General features: G+C 42.2%; 1 protein-coding gene across 1 annotated transcript in view; it reads left to right on the top strand.

Moving 5' to 3' along the window:
* Window positions 1-22,466, top strand: part of GALNT16 (polypeptide N-acetylgalactosaminyltransferase 16) — a 1,415,037-nt gene that overhangs the window by 1,372,358 nt on the left and 20,213 nt on the right. The window contains exon 14 of the mRNA XM_044074007.1: window positions 11,491-11,607. Coding sequence (XP_043929942.1) covers window positions 11,491-11,607 — 117 coding nt within the window. The remainder of the gene's footprint in view (window positions 1-11,490; window positions 11,608-22,466) is intronic.

The following is a 22,466-nucleotide window of genomic DNA, read 5'->3' as shown; positions in this document are numbered from 1 at the left end:
TATTTTGCTTACTTTTTATCTTTGTTTACCAAGGAAGTCCAACTGGACAATGCCTAGTTTCAGAGGAGGCCCAGGGAGAAAGAATCCAGGTGTTTACAACAGCATAAAATAAGTCCCACTGGAAACATGCATTGGATGCAGTATCTGACTTCTGGCTAAAAGTATTAACATCTTTACATCAAGATTTAGCCATGAGAAAGAACTTTATATATGTGCACCCCGAAGAGACACCAACCTGGTTAACAACAGGAAAAACAATACTCCTACTTAAGAATAAACCTGCAAGCTATCCTAAAAACTATAAACCAATAATTTGCCTTCCAACGACTTATAAACTATACACAGGAATTGATGTTGAGAGTTTATAGTCATTTAGAAGAAAACTCAATCATGGCAATAGAACAAAAGGATAACTAAAGAAAGTCATATGGAACAAAGGATCATTTGTTGTTAAAGTCATAATGGAGAACTGTAAAAAGGGGAAGAATCTAAGCATGGCAAGGATAGACTACAAATAAGCATTTGACAGTATCCCACATTCATGGATAAAAAAATGCTTAAAAATGTATAAGATGCACCCTACATTGATCAATTACATTACAGCGACCATGAAATAGTGGCAAACCACTTTGCAGTTAAGCCATGATAAAGGACAATTTATTATTCCAAGGACAAAAATTCAAAGGTGGATATTCCAGGGTGACTCTTTGTCACAGCTGCCCTTTTGTCTTGCCTTTAACCCATTAAGCTGTCTACTTAACAGATCAGGTCATGGCTACAATTTAGATCCCGGAAAACAACAAAGTATAAGGACTTCTCCTCTTCTTTTTGAGGATGATTTAGAACTGTATAATTCATCAGATGAGGAACTGAAAACACAACTACAAGTGGTCAAAACTTTTCCAGATGATACAAGAATGTCATTTGGTCCTGATAAATGTGCAAAAGCAACCTTTAAAGCAGGAAAGCTGCAGCACCAAGAAAACATCAGCCTGGGACAGGAATGTGATATAAAAGAACTTGAGCAAGAAGGAGTGTATAAATATTTGGGAAATGATGAAGAATGAACAATAAAACATGAACAAAAGCAAATAAAACTTAGTAAGGAATATTTTAGAAGATCAAAATTAATACTGAAAACAGCTCTGACACCTAGGAACAAAGTCCAAACTATAAACCAATTTGCTCTTCTTGTCCTAACTTATAGTTTTGGAGTGACTGACTGGCCCAAAAAGGTGTTGGATTGGTTGGAGAGGAAAACAAGAAGGATGTTTCATACTTATCAAATGATTTATAAAAATTAGTGTATACCAAGACTATATATTCCCCATTCTAAAGGAGGTATGGGCCTCTTCCAAATTGATTACATCTATAGATCTGTAATCATAGGACTGTATACATATCTTCTGACCTCACAAGACTAAAACATAGTGAAAGTTTTAAAACACGAGGAGAATAGGTCTAAGATGACTTCCCTGCTTAGTTTAGCAGAAGTAGCTCGGTGTCAAGAGGGAATGGAAATCAAACCAGAAGCAGATAAAAATCAGGGGGCAACTGAATGTGTCAAAAAACAAAAGAAAAAATGTAAGTTGAAGGATCAGATGAAGGCTTATGGCCGACTAAGTTTGCAGATGAGATTGACCTGAGATGTACCTCCCTGGACTACATGAAAAGAGCCATAGAGGAGCTCTCTGATTATGTAGCCCAGGTTGGTATGACCCTGACCCTGAGCAGCATCTTGCCCTCACCAAGAATGATGCCACAATACAAAGACAAGATGATCAGCTTTAATAATTGGCTCAAGTACTGGTGTCATTCTAAGGGGATCCAATGTCTGTCTGCCTGGGATGACATGTTGGACAAGCCACGCTGCTTTGCAAGGGATGGCTTGCACCTGTCACCACTGGGCTTCCGGATATTGGCCAAGGCTCTTGCCACCCCCATAGTGCCTTTTTTAGGCAAGGCTCAAAAGACAAACCCACCTCCTTAGAAAGCAAAAATGAAAAAAAACTAAGGGTAATGCTGCTCAACGCCAGAAGTCTAAATCTCAAGATGCAGGCACTCGATGCACTCCTCAGTATGGAGAACATCGACGTCTGTGCAGTAACTGAAACCTGGTTCAAGGCTCCTGAGAGCACCCCAGCACTACCAGGCTATACCTCGTATCATGCTTTTCGTCCCAAAACCCGGGCCAAACCACAAAGGGAGTGTCCATATTCATCAAGGACACCCACACCTCCAGGTTAGTAGCAACACATGAAGCATCAGAGACCATACAGGTGCAACTAGCCATAGGCAAAACTGCTATACAACTGGTAGCATGTTACAGACCACCCTCCCAATCTCAGGAACCCCACTCAGCCTTCCTGAAGACATTGGAGGATATGAATGTATCACAAAATACCATCATACTGGGAGACTTCAACTACCCAAACATAGATTGGGTACATTATTCTAGCCCTAACACCCTAGCCCAAAGGTTCCTGGAATTCATAAATTCAAATGCACTGGAACAACTAGTCACCTCTCCCACTAGGGGAGATAATATACTAGACCTGATCATCACAAACATGGGGAAAAATGCTCCACACTGGAGGTATACCCCTCACTAGTGAGATCTGACCACAAACTAATCACCCTGGATATACATATCCCACCTCCACCCCCAGCACAAAAGACCACAGTGAAAAACTCTCAAAAGCAGACTTCACTCTTCTTAAGACTGAGATGGTATCCTTTAAGCCCACTGGGCCAGTGGATACAACATCCCACAATGCCGAATCCTTCACAAATGCTTTCTATGGACATCTCCAAGAATGCATGGATCATGCAATCCCAAATAAATCCAAGTCCCTCTCCACCAAAGGCAAGCATCCTGTCTGGTGGACCTCAGCCATTAACAAATTGTATAACAAAAGAAGGAAGCTACTGCACGACAGAGCAAAATCCCATAAAGGGAAGACATCTCTGATCAACATTAGCAGAAAACTACGTTCTCTCATAAAAACATCCAAGGCCAACTTTGAGAGAAAAATCGCTAAGGACACTAAAGATAACCACAAAGCCTTCTTCAGCTATGTTAGAAACCTGGGTGGAAACCCTCAGATATGCTCAGAGTTAGTTCACAACAACAAAAAATACACTGAACCCACAGATATTGCCAACATTCTGGCTGACAGGTTCAGTGCAAATTTCTCCCCTCCCTCACCCCCAAAAGAAGAAATACTTATCCCAGCTGAATGTAATCTCCCTGTCATCTCAGATGTCCAAGTGAGAACTGCCCTCAACAAAGCTAAAAACACAGCATCAATGGGACCTGACGGTATCCCAGGTTGCGTGTTACGTGAACTCCAAGAGGAGCTAAACCCACACATAAAAATGCTATTTAACCTTAGCCTTACTACAGGATGTGTACCTGAACACTGGCGTACAGCAACAGTGGTCCCACTCCACAAAGGGGGTACCTCTACAGACCCTGGGAACTACTGCCCCATAAGCTTAACCAGCCTGGTCTGCAAAGCTATGGAAAGAATCATTATGGAACTCATAAACAGAGACATAGGGGACCTACAGACACTTGACCCCACCCAGTTCGGCTTTGTAAAGGGCAGATCCTGCCTTTTGAACCTGGTTGACTTTTTTGAAACAGACACTAGAGCCATTGATGAGGGCAAAGCAGTCCATACAGCCTACCTGGACTTGGCTAAGGCCTTCGACACAATATCCCACTCAGGCATCATAGATAAGCTCACCAGCTTAAACGTAAACCCTTATGTCACTAGATGGGTTGCAAACTGGCTAAAGGACAGAACCCATAAAGTTAAAATCGCTGGAGCAATGTCAGACTCAAAGCCAGTCACAAGTGGTGTCCCACAGGGATCTGTCCTGGGACCCCTCTTGTTCGGCATTTATTTCTCTGATGTTAAAGCAAACATGGGAGGGTTGTGGCTGACAAAGTTCGCAGATGACTGCAAACTAGGTGCCATAGTCGACACACCATCGGACACATACATCCTACAAAAAGGCCTCGCAGAAACGGACAACTGGTGCTGGAGTCACGGCCTTAAACTAAATGCCAAAAAATGTATAGTCATCCCCTTTGGGGAAAACAAAGTACCCACAAATTATCACATAGACAGCAACCCACTGAGTATGGAAAAAGTAATCAGAGACCTAGGGACCCAAGTAGCGACCTCTCATTTGACACCCACGTTGCCAAAGTGGTTAGAAAAACATTCTACCTTGCACACCTCATCATGAAGGGATTCACATCCAGATCCAAGGATGTTATTGTACCCCTTTACTCCTCCCTCATCAGTCCCATGATTGAGTACAATGCCCCATTTGGTATGTACCTCACCCGGCATTTGCAACAGCTGGAGAGACCACAAAAGTACCTCACCAAGAGGATCAAGGGTCTCCAACATATGTCTTATTCTGCCAGACTAAAGAAACTCCAGCTCTATTCTGTAGCATATCGCCTGCTCAGAGGTGATCTCTGCCTGACGTACAAGGCCATGTCCAATCAGGATCTGATGGACATGCTCCACCTCAAAAAATCCAAATCCATCAGGACCACGAGAGCTAAAGACTTAAACCTCGGCACAAGTATGAATAGGACATGCTGGAGGGATAGATTCATAACCCAGAGGCTTCCCATGCTTTGAAACAAGATCCCAGTTCATGTTAGGCAGAGCCCCTCACTGACTCTCTTCAAGAGAAATCTTGATGAGTGGATGGGAGATCGTAAGTTTACCCCAGGGGTCACATCTGTGTCACTGCTAGACAGGGGCACAGTAAACTAATTCTATTATATAAGGGGGCCTTCATTGTGTCACTACTAGACAGAGGCACAGTATTCTAAATCTATTCTGTGCATTTTTGTGCATTTTTGTACCATTTCATGGGGTAGCGAAAGCCACATCACTATGGCTAGGCTTACAAATGCCCCAGGGCAGATAGCCTAGTACTAAACTATGACACTATGAAACTATGATTGCAAGCTAGGGGTTATCATCAACTCCCCTGCAGACACTAGCATTCTTTAAGAAGGTCTATCACTGACTAATAAATGCCAAAGCCATGGTCTTAAACTCAATGCTAAGAAATGAGTAATTTTACCCTTTGGGAAATCAACCATCCTGGCTAATTACCATGTTGATAATACACCCCAAGAGTTGAACCAGTGGTCAGGGATCTGGGTACGCACATAGACAGTAGCCTTACCTTTGACCACCACATGTCCACAGTAGTGAGGAAACCCATTTATGTTGTGCAACCTATAAGTAAGGGCATAGCATCTAGGTCCAAAGAGGTCATTATCCCACTGTACTCCACCCTTATCAGACCAATCATTAAGTACAATGCTCCATTTGGTATGTACCAGATAAGGCATATGCAGCAACTAGAGTGACCTCAGGGGTTCCTTACAAAAAGAATACAAGACGTAACAAACCTGCCTTATGCAGAGCACCTTAAAGCCCTTTCTCTCTACTTAGTCTCCTATAGATTGCTGAGGGGTGATCTATACCTGGCTTACAAGGCATCTGCAAACCTCACACTTATGAATTTCCTACATATTTGTAAGTCAAAGAGTATCAGAAATACAAGGTCTAAGGACCTGAATTTTGTCTGTGACATAAACAGAACAAGTTGGAGATACAAATATGTGACCCGGACACTGCATTTCCAATGGAACAGGTTTCCCATCCATGTGAAGCTGAGTTCATCTATTACCCAGTTTAAGTACATCCTAGTCAAGTGGATGGGGAATAGGAAATTTACACCAGGCCTGGCACCCATGTCCCTTATGGACAGAGGTAGCTTGTAAATGCCTGGCCCTCAATGTCCTGTTTGGATGCAGGACATCATTATTCTTTCGGGAAAACTTGGCTAGGCTTAGAAAGGCCCCTTGGGTCATTAGCCTATTAACAGTCTATGAACCTATGAATCTATGAGAAGGCTAGAAATGTGGAAAATGCATAAATAGAAAACTCTTGGAGCAACCACATGTTAATCAGGATCAAAAGCAGGAATGGTTAAGGAGAGGTGAATTTAAACCAAAAGACAAAAGGTTAACATTGGCAGCCCAAGACAGTGGACTATGCCCATGTTGGTTTACAAAGTCCATTGAAACATGTGGGAGAAACAGACAAATGTAGGTTTTGTAAAACAGAACTGGAAACAGTTCACATCTTGTTGCTGGTTCTGATATACTATTGGCAGAAGGACTGTATACTGGAAGGCATAATAATGTGGAAAGACTGTTGCACTGGGGGTTGTGCAAACATTATAATACTGAAATAGATGAAAAAAACATTGGAAATATAAGCCACAAAGTATTATAGAAAATGATGAAGTTTATATCACATGGGACCATCTATTACCAACAGTTCAAAAAATAGATGTGAGAGAACCAGTTATCGTCATCCATGAAAGGAAGACAAAAGTATCATTGATCATTGAAATCGCTACACCCAGTGACTACAGTGTCTTACATACAGTGAAACACAAAGCCATAAAATACCAGGATTTGCAGGCAGAAATGAAGGCAATGTGGAACAAGGACACCCAGACAGTTCCAATAGTAGTAGGAGCAACGGGTCTTATAAAAAAGAATTTGCAATCGTACTTAGATCTGTTACCGATACATGTAACTCAGTATGAAATGCAGGAGTCATTACTGGGCACATTGCGGGTGCTGCAAAGAGCACTTCTGGCTAACATGAAAGATTGAAACAATACTAATTTCATGAACTTTAATTATACCTTGACTTTGGAATGACCCCATTCCGGTCATGGTATTAGAAACCCAAAAGACTTGGAGAAATTAAAAAAAAAAAAGAAACATACAGTAGTTACATTTATACACATACAGTACTTACATTTATGCATTCAGAGATGAACATTCAGTGTTACATTTACAGAAATGGAAGTTGGTATAAAGAAAGCATATGTTCAACAGGGTCTAAAGCATATATAGGTGTTCCGCTTATTGTATAAGGATCATACAGGCAGCAACTATGCAAGTAGTTAATAGCTGCATATTCATATATATCCAAGCATTGAGTTTGACATTTTTATTAAAGGAAGAAAGTATTCTAAGTTGATAGGACAGTAGCATATACTGTGCCCCTTAAGTCATGAGCATGCCAGGACCATGACTGGCTGAGATATTGTTTAAGTATTGGTTTAAAACTGTTGATTTTGTGGACAGTTTTATTTGTGCAGGGATGCTATTCCAGAGGTTTGCAATATAATGTAAATACAGTGAGTCTCTAGTTGCATTATCTAACTTGTTTGTGATCAGTAAGAATTTGTCACTAGAGTGGAGGCCACTTAATGGGCAGGAGAGCAGAAGGATGTTTTTTAGTGCTGGGCATTTTTTCTGCATAATGAATGAGTTTCTATGTCGTAGTTAGTTGTGAGTGTGTCTGGTAGTTGTGGAGTTCAAGCCAATTTAATTGCTTTAAGGCATGACAATGGTGGGTCCTATCAGTGAGATTAGTGGCATATTTGGCTATTTTGTTGTAACAGGAAGTGATGTTTTTTTCTTTGTGTGTTATTTCAGTTTGTTAAGATGGGAACAGCATAAAAGCGTGTTGGCAGTAAGAAGGTGGAAAGCTAGAGTTTTTCTTGCATCATCTGTAAACTATTTTTTGATCCTATAAAGGGAACCTAGTTTCTGGTGTGTCTTTTTCATGGTATGCAGTATGTGGTGGTCAAATTTGAGACTGTCATTTATTGTAATGCCTAGAAGTTTACTGTTGGTTACTGTTTCAATGATAGTATTATTTGGTGAAGTTATGGTGAATGATTGCTTCTGATTTTAGCACTTATTTGGAGTAAAAAGCATTAATTTATTTAGCTTTCTTGGGGATGAGTAGCATGATTCCTTAAGCCAGGTTTCTACAGAGGAGAAAGACTTTTAGGTAATCTCTTGGAGCATGTTTATTGTTGAAGGTGCACATATTTAACTGGCTAAAAGGATGAATAGATTTGTACCAATTAACTGCTTCTTGCCTTCCAGATGGGTAGCTAAGGAACCTTGACGAGGAGTACTGTGATAGTTTGATTGAGGAGAGTTGTATGAGTATTTGCTGGTGTTGGACAGTATCACATACCTTAGATAAATCTAAGAACATGGTGGAAATGAGCGGACCATTGTTTCTGTGCTGATTTATTGTATTAGTAAAATTTAGGAGAGCGGTAATAGTACTGTAGTGAAGCCTAAAGTTGTTTTGCATTCCTGAGAGTAGATTATTTATGGTTAAGTATTGCATTAACTGTGTGTGGATGCATTTCTCTAGTGTTTTGCTGAGGGGAGAGAATTGCTCCTGTTCTGCAAATATTAAACTCTGTGGACCACCTTTGTGTAATAGTATGATATATGATTTTTCCCATAACGATGGGATATATCTTTCTGATATGGATCTATTTATTAGCATGGACACAGGGAAGGCTATGACTATTCTGGTCATTTTTAGGTAGTCTAGTCTAGTGGGTAGCTGGTCTGCAGCTAAGGAGGAAATTTTTAGTTTAAGTAGCAGTTTCATTATGAATCAGGTAGATACTGGACTAAAATCAGAGATAATCCTGTAAACATAACTAGCAGCTGCAGAAAGTTGTTTTACTATACCTTTGTAGACGTTATTACAATGAGAGATGCAGAAAATGTAATGCATTTTGTAAAATTCAGATTACACTTTATTCATCTAATTATTTGCATTCAGTTTCAAATTTCTACACAGTGCAGTTAATATACCTGCAGAAATGTATTTATTATGCTCTGCAATAATATTACTTGTTATTGTAGTACATTAAGGTATGACATGATGAACAATATTCAGTGAATCACAGTTCACTCCACAGAATGAAATGGAAGGAGGCTGATAAAGAGATATATATGCACAATGAGACTCCAAGTCAGCCTTCACCTTGTAAAATCTTGTGCAGAAGGCAGTTCAAAGATATGAATATCACTCAAAACTCATCTCAGTAAAAGAGGAGTACAGTGAGAAGTCATTTGCCAGAAATAGTTCTCAAATGACTGCACAGCATGGCTGTATACTTAGGCTCAGTTTATTTTTGGAAGATGTTTTTTCATTACATACACCAAGTCATAATTTGAAATTATTTTTATTTTCAAGCAATGCTTCATAAAATAAGCAGGCAAAACTAGTGAAGGAAGCATGAACTGAAATTGTGTGGCTTGGTCCCACTGGTAGCCCCTTTATTCTACAAGGACATGATTTGGCTGCTGAGAGAAAAGACAGAAGCTCAGATGATGCTACCATCTTGCTTTCCCTAATTGTATTCATTACTAACACTGCAGCTGCAGGTAGCACATTATCCCTGCAGATAATGACAACTCCTGTCCATGTGAGCCGCCATTTACTAATGTTGTGTTCCCTAACTGAATCAGGAGTGTTGAGCTAAACAAGAACACAAACAACTTTACAGTAGCAGAAAGGCCAAAGCACAAGAAAGGCTCAGAGACTGCAGAGTGTTCTGTCACATAAAAGTAACTAATCTTGAGTGACCATATCAGATTTCCATATCAGTGTAAGAAAAATAAGCCCTGTCTCAAAGGGTACTGCATGGACCAAGTGCATCTACGAAAAATATAATTAATTCTATACTTTCTGACAATGGATATTGTGCAGCAACAGTTTAATTCAAGTGGCGTCTGTTCACTGCTGTGATTAAGCCTCACAGACTTGTGATAAATGAAACAGTTTATATATACCTAGACTTTCAGAAGGTACTTCGCTCAGCTCATCTTGTGAGACTGAGAAAATGAAAAGCAGGCCTAAGGGGATGCTCGGCAGATTAATACAGAACTGAGTACCTGTACATTATTATTAAAGTTGCTTCTCATGGTTTGATGCTGGTTCTAACACTGCTTGCTCCAAGAGTTCATTGTTGCACCTGTTAATGCTTCTTAGAGTTTGGAGCTGGACCTGGTGTTGTTTACTTTTCAAAATTTGATAAATTGCTTGATATATGTTCCGTAGGGTTCAGTTCACAGCCTAGCACTGCTTACCCCTAATGTATTAGTGCTGATAATGCAAAGATGAACATAGCAGTGAATAGAAACAACAAAGAGAAAACATTTGGAAGATACGTTGTATAGATTAATGATGGTTTGAGAAATGGAAGCTGCAATCCACTGTCAAGAACTGTGCATCTGCACAATGGAACAGAGTGAAATTGTTCTAAGGTACCCTAGGATAATATGTGAGACATAAAGTGTGCAGTTGGATCTTTCAGGAGACAGAACTGTTAATGTAGATTAGCTGTGAGAGATATTAGCCATTCAGCCCATGAAGTCTGTGGCCAAAAAAATAATTCCTCGCTTACACCATAGGGGTTCACATTTCAGAGGCAAGATTTCAAAATGCTATTGTACAGAACAGTAGTAAGGCCATATTTGGAATATTGTGCCTTCTTGAAGTAGGACATTGGGCTGTTGGAGACAGAAAAAAGGAAAGAAAGACAAATTATACAAAAGGTAGAATCTTTGTTTACTGAGGCTTGTTTGAAAGTTCAGAATGTGCTGTCACAGTGTCAGAAAAGTAAAGGGAGATAGGATCACTACACTTAAACAGAAAAAAAGACTTATATGGGAGGTTCTAGATTTTAAATCAACATATACTATCAGAGTGCAGGCTTCAGCTAGTGGGATGTGTCGGTTTTTAACAAAGATAGTACAGCATTTATTCATAGCAATGCTTGTGCAGATGAAATATCTTTTGCTGGAGAGGGAAATGAAGTAATAATGTTGAAACATTTAAGGATGCAAGGGATATACATCAATGTAGGAGACTGGGGAGATGAAAGCAAGTGTAGGAAGTAGATGATGTGGGGGTGCTCCTTATTAGTAAGCTACCTTAAAACAAATGCAATGTTTCAATGAGAAAATTGCAATGTCTGTGAGTTTTCACTCATTCATTTATTTTAGTTGTTTATTTTCTAGTTGGGCACATGTATTTTGCATAATAACAAGTCAAAACATTACAGCTGAAAACATTTGGTTGTATTAAATTAGTCAGATAAATTGTCTGATGCTAAGAGATTTGATAAGCAAGGTTGATTTATTTTATTTAGTCAATTACCATTAATGTGTGGGTACACTAGAAGAGATAGCCATTTAGAAGTACTGCCTAGGAGAATAAAAATTAGGTGATGTAGCACAGTAGTCACATGAAATAGTTTGTTTCTAGCACTGCTGTACAGATATGTCCAAAAATGAAAATCTACTACTATTATTGCATTTAACTGTCTTGCCTTCAAAAATTTCAGCATTCTACTAATTGTTATTCCTTAATAACCATGTATTCACACTGTAACTCTTGGAGCTTTTCTCCCTAGGACTTCGCTGAGAATGGACACTAGCTGTCCAGTTGGATTATCCTGGTAAAACAAATGTTAAATTAATTAAAAAATAAAATAAATAATACCCTTTCAAAAATCTTCTATATTTTTCAGGAGTGGACTTTCAGTGAACCTCATATAAAGCAACATGACCGATGCTTGTCAGCGAAGTCCTCCTCAGTAGGATCACAGGTGGTACTGGAGCCCTGCAACCAGAAAGAAGGCAGACAGGTAATGTTCCAAGACAAACAAGGTGACCAGGTCACTGTATCACATGGACTCCCCTGATGAGCTTTACTGCTACTGCCCAGGCTAAAAAAGAAGACCAACTGAATACGTATGCCTGTGTATACTATGGCAAAGCTTATTATAAAGGTTCAGGTTAATGTATGTCATAAAGCGATATATGCCAAGAAGTAATATTTTGTGCTATGCTGTAGTATGACTGTGTACTTAAGCTGTGAGATATGGCATGATTGGGGTTGTCACCTCCCCATCATGAGATTTTCTGACAATAAAGTTCTGCCTCTGCATAACATAACCATGCCCTTTCCTACTGGTAACCCCGTCTCTTTTATCAAACCACACCCAGATGATGCAGATTCAATTAAGTGGCTCAGACACTGGAACTGGGAAGAGTAATACAACAAAGAGAGCACAAAATATACTGCTGTATTATTTTTAAGAACTCTAATGTCCATCTCTCCCTCCCACCGAGTATCTCTTTGTATACAATGTTGCATGCCACATTCTATACCCACCTCAGACTTTAACAAAAATAAATATGAAAGCCATTACAATTTATTTCAGGTTGTCCACACCCAGAAGCACCAAACTTGAATTCCACGTGCAGTTATTGTATGCAGCAAATGTACAATGAATCAAGGACATCATCTAAAGTGAACAACATATTTAATTAAGCAGCATATAATAGAGGCATACAGAACTGTATGCCCAATGTGAGGAGCATTATTTAAACTGTATAGCTCACCAGGTTTTTACTTTTTTTCACAGCATAAGTGATCATTATAAAATAGATATAAAAAATGTAACTGGCTCATGATTTCAGTACTGTACTCAGTGTTGGCATAAATGCAAAGTATCTCTCAGCAGATGAAGATGAGCTACAACAAAGTTCATTATAACAAAAAGAAAGATGTAAGGTGATCCTATCTCGCCTACATTCTAAACTGATGAGCTCGGAGCCGAGAATCGGCTCTGACTCGGCCGGTACACTAGCACAAAGTCTCTGATTGGCTGGGCCAACCCCTATATCCCAGGATGCATTACACCCAAGCCCCCAGGTTTCGTTTGCCGCTCCTAGTGCTAAGACATGGTTTCGAGTTGGCTGTGGCTAAGTACCCTATTTTTTTTAGTCAAATTTGGGGTTTTTTGTGAGCTTTTTCTTAACATTTAACCAAAACAGTTATTTTAATAGCTATCTTGTTGTCTGAGTGTGTATTGGTTGTTTTAGCTTAAAGTTAAAATTTCTGTGGTAAATTCCTGGTGTTTGGTAGGCCTTAGCCCTACCTTTAGAGCGTTTAAGTTAGAGCTCTATTCCCTTCCTTTCCTTCCTTCAATGTGTGTTTTTTGGTCAGAATGTCTGGAAAAGAGCATAGGCCTTCAGGTTTTAAAAAATGTACCAAGTGTGGGTACAAGATGTCTATCACAGATGGCCATGACATCTGTGTTTATTGTTTAGGGGCCATGCACTTGCAAGAGTCTTGCAGTGTTTGCCATGCCTTTTCCCCCAGGGTCCTCCAAGAGAGAAAAAATAAACTGATTTTAAAAGGCTTAATCAGGCCTTCTTTTGAAGAGGCTCTTCAGTCTTCAGAGCCTCGTGGTAAGAAGAAAAGGTCGTCGGTTCCGACCAGTCCGTCGGATCTGCCGGCTAAAAGAGGAAAATCTATGTCTTCATCTTCGGCTCCATTGCCCTCGGAGCCAAGAGATGAGAGACCAAGTTCTGCTTCTCCTTCCTTGGTTCCACTGACTTCGGAGCCAATGGAAAGGGGTTCGAAATTGGGATTTCCTCCGTCAGCTCCTAGGGCTTCGGAGCCGAGAGAGAGAGGGTCGGCTCCAGGATCGGTTTCGTCGGCTCCTACTTCATCGGCTCCGAGGGAGGCTTTGGTGTTCCTTGAGTCTGCCTCGGCTCCAATATTGTTTGAGCTGATTCAGAGCCAAACTCCTACGGTGATATTGGAGCCCATAGAGACAGTTTGTCGAGCCCCTTCTATTTCCTCCAAGTCCTCCAGGCTCTCTGATTCGGACCTGGACAGGGTTGTCCAGAGGCTCTACAGTCACCGGTCTTTTCCAAATTGCTGTCGGCCCCAGCGCAGTTGGCTCTGGATCCAGCCTTGCCTGTACCGTCTCTTCCTCCTTTGACAACCTTAGGGTCGTCAGAGCCGGGGTTTACAGAATCTGGGGAAGTTGTTGGGTCGGTTCCGAGACCTGCTGCTAGTCCATCGGCACCTACCTCTGCTCCAACCTTCTCGATACTTTCAACAGGTCCTGGTACTCGTGGCTCTTAGGTCGGGTCTGAGGGGGAGTCATTGGGGCTTCTGACCTTGGCTCCTAGTCTCCCTCTTGGTGCTTCAGCGAGGGGTGGCCCAACACTGGTCAGGGCCTCGGAGGGGGGGTCTTTCTACAGACTCTGGTGGACCCGCCTTTGAGCCTATGAGGAGTGCACTGGCCAAGTCCCTAGTCACTTCTCCGGAATCTGTAGATCCTTCCCTGGGCACAGTGACTGGAGTCTCTGGTGCACCCCTGTCCTCGGATAGCGGGGCTCTCAGGCCTGAGGATACCTCCTTGTGTGGTCCCTTAGTTTTGGATGGGCCTTCAGAGTCCTTGCCTTATGAGACCCCTAGAAATAAGATGTGCAAGAGGAAGCACGTGGACTCCCCAGACGAGTCCGTCACCTCAGACACTGATCTGGATGATGCAGAAGGGTCCCCTAAGTCATCCTCTGATGATGTCTCGTTCTCTGACATACTAGAGATCTTGAGACAGAGAGGCAACTGACCTTCCAAAGCCCCTTCCGCGGAAGAGTCGGTGTTCCTTAAGGCCTTTGGAGCCCAGCCCTCTGCCTCCTGGGTATCTCCACCCTTCAACGAGTTACTGGACATTATTTGTCAAAGGGTGTGGGAGCACCCTGACTCTGTGGAGCCTGTTCCCACTCATCCCAATAAATTCTTGTCTGCACCCCCCAATAAGCAGTTTCTCACTAAGGGAGTTCCGGTAGATGCTATGGTGGTGGGTCTGCCACTCAACAGGACGTGGCAGAGGCTTCAATGTTTATCCATCCTCCTAACAAGGAATCTAGGAGCATGGATAGGTACAGGAAGCATACCCTATCTTTAGCGACCTTTACCTTGCGATCACTGAATTATTTGTGCCATTTCACAAGACTACAAAGGGATCTCGTGAAGGAGTTGGGAGATACCCTTTCGGGTAATGTGCCTGAAGCATTGGCTCAGTCTGTCAATGCCCAGCTATCTACCCTGTCGTCCATCATTAACTTGTCCATGAGGCTCATTTCATATGCAGCCGAGGGGGCGGGTAGAGCAGCGAGTTCGGGCGTAGCCCTGAGGAGGCAGGCTTGGATGCGCTTGTGTCACTTTGCGGAGGCGTTCAAGTCTTCATTCACAGACGCTCCCTTTGATGGGTCCTCACTCTTTGGACCCAAGGTGAAGGACACCCTCACTAGATGCGAGCAGGAGGGCAAGACCTTGTCTGCCATCGGGGCCCATTTTTTGCTTCCCACGAGACCTTATCCCAAGGCTCAGAGAGGAGGAAAGATGTGGTTCAAGAAATCGCAAAGGTCTTTCCCTGCTCATCAATGTGAACCCCCCCTCCAGAGGCAGAGGAGGGGGGAATTACTCTGGAAGGCATCGCCCTAGAGGTGGCGGAGGCCCCCGCAACACAGGAGACCGCGAATCCTTTCGCGGTTCATCCTTCCAACGTCCCTGAGGGACGGCCCAGCTGTGCATCTCCGGAGCCAGTCGGGGGTCGTTTTTCAGGGCACCTGAAAGCCTGGGAGTCCATCACTCAGGATCAGTGGGTGCTCCGGATCATCGCCGGAGGTTACACCATACCCTTTATTCATCCCCCTTCCCCTCCAAGGAAAATCCCAGACGTGCCACCCAATCAGAGGGCTCAAGCAGCTACAGAAGTGTTAAAGTCAAGCCAACCAGTCCCCGAAGGCCAGACCGGATTAGGAACTTACTCAAGATTATTTTTGGTGCCACAAAGAACAGGCGACTTGAGACCTATTCTGGATCTCAGCCGTCTCAACCGCTTCGTGAAGAAGTCCAAGTTCCAGATGGTCACGCTACAATCCATTTTCTCATTGCTGGAAAAAGGAGTTTGGATGTGCTCCATCGATCTCAAGGACATCTATTATCACATCAAGATAGACAAAGCATCCAGGACTCACTTACGCTTCCGCCTGGGATCCAGTTATTACCAGTTTCAAGCCCTGCCCTTTGGTCTCACCACAGCCCCCAGGGTGTTTACCAAGTGCCTGGCAGTGGTAACGGCTCACCTGAGGCGTCTTGGATTCCAGGTGTTTCCGTATCTAGACAACTGGCTCCTCACCGCCCCCACCAAGTATCTGCTCACTCAGGCTGTGACTACCACCATAGAATTAGGTCAATTGCTAGGCATAACATTCAACTGGGAAAAGTCTGTATTGCTGCCATCACAGTGTGTTGCCTTTATAGGCGCAGAGCTAAACTCCATAGAAATGCGAGCCTACCTCCCAACAGAAAGGATAAGGATCTTACAGAACCAGGTCATGGACCTATTGCCCCGTCGGAAGGCTCCAGCCAGGTTAGTCCTTCAACTCTTAGGATCTATGGCGGCCACTATTTTGTTAGTTCCGATGGCAAGGCAGCACATGCGAATTCTACAGTGGCTCCTTTCGAGCCAATGGTCCTTTCAGGAACTCCCGTTGTCCCACCTGATTCTAATCACGGACACTTGTTGGCAGGATCTCCACTGGTGGCTTCTCTCCTCCAACCTGAACCTAGGCAGACCTTTTCACCCCCCTTACCTCATTGCCACTGTCACCACGGATGCTTCCCAGACGGGGGGGGGGGCATTATCTGGGCAGGACTGTCCAAGGCACTTGGCAAGACCACGAGACTCACTTACATATCAATGTCCTGGAAATGAGAGCGGTGCTTCTAGCGTTGCAGGCACTTCACAGCTCTCTCCCACTGGGGACAATCGCGATCCTTTCAGACAATATGTCGGTGGTTTGGTACCTCAACAAACAGGGAGGAACCAGGTCTTACCCCCTTTGCAGAGAAGCCATGAGAGTGTGGGAATGGACGATTGCTTCCCAGAGGTTCCTAGTGGCAATGCACATTCCTGGGAAATCCAATGTTATGGCAGACAGGCTGAGCAGGGACATTCTGATGCCTCACGAATGGTCCCTGAACAACCAAGTGGCGGATCGGATCTTCGCCCGGTGGGGGTTGCCTTGCTGCGATCTATTCGCCAGTCTGCTGAATGCGAAGTGCGACAACTACTTCTCCCTGATTCCTGCCCAAGGGGAAGAACCCAGGGATGCGCTAGTTCACAAGTGACCTTCTGGTCTACTCTATGCCTTCCCTCCTCTTCCTCTACTGCCCAGACTGATTCAGAAGGCTATCCATCTGGGAAGCTTCATGATCTTGATAGCCCCATTCTGGCCCCGTCAAGTATGGTTTCCATTCCTGAGGAAGTATGCGGTGGATGGTCCCTGGATCCTAGACCTGGTCCCGGACCTCCTGACTCACCAGTCAGGGCAGGCCCATCCGTCTCTACGGACTCTCAAGCTAGCGGCCTGGTTGCTCCACTTCCAACCTTAGTCAGGCAGCATGTGCTTTCGCCTGAGGTGGTTCAGATACTGTCCTCTTCACATAAGCCCTCTACCAAGAGTATTTATTTTAGCAAATGGAAAAGATTTTCCTTCTGGGCTCAGCGGCATAACCTTGATCCCCTGACAGCCCCTGTTTCAGCAGTATTGGACTTTTTGGCTTCTCTTTTTAGACAAGGCTCTGCGGTTTCTATGCTGAAAGTGCAGTTAGCAGCGATTTCCAATTACCATGTTGCCTTTGACCCTTCTTTCATGAGTCACAAATTGTGTAAGGCCTTTCTTAAAGGAGCTTGGTTGCTTTGTCCCCCTATATCACAGCCAGTTTTACCATGGGATTTTAATGTGGTCCTTGCTGCTTAGACGTCCCCTCCATTCGAACCAGCAACAACTTGTGAGAAAATATTTTTGTCATGGAAAACTGCATTTTTGGTAGCTATTACTTCGGCCAGAACGGTTTCAGAACTTCAAGCCCTTTCTGCCAAGCCTCCTTACCTCATTTTCCATAAGGACAGAGTATCCCTGAGATTAAACCCATCCTTTCTCCCTAAGGTTTCTTTTGCTCTTTCTCTTCAGCAATCAATTGAGCTTCCAGTCTTCTTTCCTGACTATTCCACCGATGCAGAATACAGATGTCACCAGTTGGATGTGCATAGACAACTACGTCTTTATCTGGATAGAACACAGCAGGACAGGAAATCAGATCAATTATTTGTTGCCTTTGCAGATAATAAAATTGGTAAACCAGTCACTAAGGCCACTATTGCCAGGTGGATCAGGGATTGTGTATCCTTTATTTATTCATCGACAGGAAGGTCCCTTCCATTTCCAGTTAAAGCACATTCTACTAGAGCTATGGCAACTTCAACAGCTTTCCACTCCAGACTGTCTGTAGATGAAATTTGTGCTGCTGCCACTTGGTCTTCTCCACACACTTTTATTGCTCATTACAAATTAGACTTGGAGTCCAGGAGTCGGGCGTCATTTGGCTCCACAGTGCTCGGGAGTGTTTTCCAATGAGCCTCCCAGGATCTAGGTGCTAGGGACGCAGTCCCATCAGTTTAGAATGTAGGCGAGATAGGATCGCCTTACATCTTTTAGTTATGTACTTACCATAACGATAGATGTATGCGATCCATCTCGCCTACATTCGTATATACCCGCCCTCCGGCCCCCTACCTGCAGGATTTGGAGGAAACTCTTTGTGGGGTTTCCACTGAAGGTCTTATTCTCTTCTCTGGATCATGTATCTCTGTGAGTTGGGTGTATGTGAAGGGGACTTTGTGTGGGCAAACAAGATCTGGGGGCTTGGGTGTAGTGCATCCTGAGATATAGGGGTTGGCCCAGCCAATCAGAGACTTTGTGCTAGTGTACCAGCCGAGTCGGAGCCGATTCTCGGCTCCAAGCCCATCAGTTTAGAATGTAGGCGAGATGGATCGCATACATCTATCGTTATGGTAAGTACATAACTAAAAGTTTTAGCTCAGTCAACACAATAGATGCTTAAGATTCCGTGATCTCTTAGATGCAAAATTTGGATCTATTTTGTTATAAGGAGCAAGAGCATTTAAAATATACTAGACTTAGTTTGGGTAAGGATACTTTCTGCTGTAATAAATGTATTTATTATGCGTTGATTAAATTTGTTTTTTATATATTTCTTCTCCCTAATGTTCACTAAAGCTTTCTTTCTGCAACTCATTGCTGGCATCACAGCAAAAGAACCACTTGAAATCAGGTAAGGTTAAGGTATGTTCCCACTGTTGCCCATTAGCCTTCCCACCTGCCTGACTGCTGCTCCTCTCACTCGGCCATTGCCACTGGCCCAGCACCAAACGTGCTTGTACCTGACCAGTATGTAAAAGTAAATAAAATAAAACTTGAGGTAGCTGGAATAGTCACTGCTTAAAATCCCTTCACCAAAAACAGTCTGCTGTAGTTAAGTGACTCACTACAGCAAGCAGCACAGTGTTTTAGAGGGGCTGAGGTCCAGAAACAGAGACACATTTTCAATATTGATCTTAAAGTTTAGAAAGTTGCTAGAATGACAGGTTTTGCATTTTTTGAAGGACATGAAGTCTGAGCTCAAACATCTGTCATTAATTTTATGTGACTTCAGTCTTCAATGATTTGCCAGAAAAATGCAGATTGCAGATTGTATGAAAAACAGAATGCAAAAATCTGGACGGTTGAATAGAACAACACAATACATTTATTTCTTGAACAATAAGAAGTATTAAACTCTAAAGTCTGGAATTACTGACTGAATACAACCCTCAATATTTTCCAGAAAATCAAGAGACATTCTGCAAAATCAAATACAGACAGTTCAGGTATATCATTGTCTCTGTGACTGCACTGCAATATCTGCCTGGCAGCTGAACCATCAGTCATCCCACTGCTTCTCATTTTACTGCTCTGACTCAGCCATTGATTTAGCCCAACAACATCAAACCTGCATCTAAGGCCATGGTGGTGCAGTGGTTAGCATTGTTGCCTCACAGCAAGAGGTTCTCTGGTTTGATTCTCAGCTGGAGTGCTTTCTGTGTGGCATCTGCATGTCCTCCCTGCAGTCAAGTGAGTTTAAAGATATGTATGTATGTGTGTGCCTTTTATGAAGGCTGGGTACCGGGCTGGCAACTTGACACTGTAAAAACAGCACTGCCAATCAATCTGAGGACCAGTGATCCACTGTGGTGACCCCTAACCATGAAAAGCCAAAAGAGAAAGACAACATCAAACCTGCTCGTAACCTTAAGCCTTCTGCCTGCTGACCTTCCAGCCAATACGTAAAAATAAATAAAATAAAATAAAATAAAGATTAAGAGGAAGGTAAAGATATTGCTTGACCCTAACCTTCACCAAAAAACATTTGCTTGCTTCACTTAAGAAAACAACAAAAGAAAGATAGCAAAGGGTTCCACTCGAACGGAATTTATTATGCTTGTTTCACTTCACTAATCACTGGTACTACAACAGCAAACAGCAGTACAGCAGCACAGTATATATAATTGCTAATAAAGAGATGTCTGAAGAAGTGTAGTGCAGGAAAAAGTTCATCCAACATCCTAAATAATGATCTTTGAACCCAAGTTGTCTGCTCTGGCTGAATTTACTTCACAGTCAAATTCACAATAAAATGACTTGGCAAGTCCTATTTGCTGCATCTGCTATAAACTAATATTGAAACTTTTTGATTTATTGTGTTCAGTGTAGCAGCAGGTGCCAAAGTTCAAAAGCCAGAGGAGAACAAAAAAAATTGAATTACTTAGAGCTGTTTAAACCTACTTATTAAGAGCCTTTTCAGTTTTCTTACTTATTATTAAAGTTGTACTGCGGGTCTTGCATTCAGTCTCAGTCACTGCTCCACCACCACAGTAATCACAAAGCTAACAGTGGCAACATGTGCTGCCATGCATCCAGATGTACTTTCTCCTGCAAAAAAAGAAAAAGGAAAGATGCTACTAGTTCAGTCAATACACTCTCCTCTCCTGAACCTCAGAATGGTTGACAGAGCACGCCTGATCAAACCATTTATTAAGTATATTCATCTACAATCACATGGGATTAGTAATCACACTGACTGGTTTTCAACTTGAAGCAGTCAAGATACGTTCAACCAATAAAGCTGCAAGTGAGGCGGGAGCAGTCTAGACCATTTGAAATTCCAGATTATCAAGATGAAAACAGAGACAATCAGACAGACGACTCACTTCCTGGGAAGCCTGAAAAAGAATGTGTAGGTGGCATCCTTAGGCATGACGTGAGTAGGAGGACTAATGATATACTGCTTTGTATGATACACAAAACATTACCTAATGCAATTTTGTGTGACTTAGAATTTTAAATACCTCACCTAGTAAGTATATTTTGCCATGAGATATACCAAAAAATGAAAGTACAGCTAGAGGTAATTAAAACATTTTCAGATGCTCAAGAATGTAATTTGATATTGACCGATGTGCAAAAGCAGCACTTGTATCAAAAAATGAAGCATCGATAAAATATAAATAATAATTTGATATAAAGAAAAGGTAACAAGCTAGTATGTATATTTCTGAGAATAAATGAAGGAGCTGCAATATATCATGAACAAATAGGAACAAAGATTGACAAGGAATATTTTAGGAGAGTGAAACTAATATTAGAAACTACTTTGACATATAGGAATAGAGCCCAAACTATAAATCATTTTGATGATTTCCGGTATGATACAAATGTGAACAGCAGAAGCACCACAATGCTGTGTATTGAAGTATACCGTGAAACAGATAAAAAGCAGCTGTACTGGGAAAATAACACTGAAGGTAAAGGAAAGATAGTTGAATATTGACACGTAGCAGAAGAAAAAAAGGACCAAAGCAGAACAGAGATACTGTAAAAGAAAATATGCTCAGATTTGAGGAGAAATGTATAGACATGCATGTAGAAACACTAAGAATTAAGGCCAAGGCAGAGGCATCCAAGACAAAACTTGACTGTACAAAAATGAAGCTAACAGATTTGAAAGAAAAGGCATATAGAAAGAATGTTAAAATGATGTGAGTGTTTGAGAGCTTTGGAAAACAGGACTGCAAAGGAGGAGTATGGATTATATGTGCAAAAATAAACGGATATCCCCCAGGAAGATATTAAATTTGAACAAGTTCATAGAACTGCCTGGAGGGCAGAACTGGAAGGTAACAGTAGGGTGTGACTGATTATAGTGAGATTCCAGGGTTCATACTATAACACTGAATGCTGAAATCAGCGAACGGTTTTACATCGATACATATTCAGCAAACGCTGAAAATGTCGAAACCACAGAACAGCGATCATTGTTCCAACCCCCAAAAAAAAAACATTAAACACTTCCAAACACATACACACATACCCTAACCCTAATTATAACCCCCCCAAAAACCAGTAAACAACTAAATACACATATGCACGTAACTCAACCATACATTTAACAAAAAAAAAACAGTAAATATTTTAAAACATATGCACTTACCTTAACCCGCACCCTAACCCTAAGGTCAGTAACTCTTGCACATTTACATAAACAGTTCCAAACACAAACACACTTACCTTAACCCTAATCCTACCCCCCCCCCCAAAAAAGTAAACAGCTAAAAACACACACACACACACACACATAACTCAACCATACATCTAACGCAAAATAAAAAACAGTAAACACTTTCATACATATGCACTTACCTTAACCCGCACCCTAACCCTAAGGTCAGTA

This window comes from Protopterus annectens, chromosome 6.part0, assembly GCF_019279795.1.
Source record: "Protopterus annectens isolate FY-2018-M chromosome 6.part0, PAN1.0, whole genome shotgun sequence".
In the NCBI taxonomy this organism is placed as follows: domain Eukaryota; kingdom Metazoa; phylum Chordata; order Ceratodontiformes; family Protopteridae; genus Protopterus; species Protopterus annectens.
This window is presented reverse-complemented; position numbering and strand designations above follow the sequence as displayed.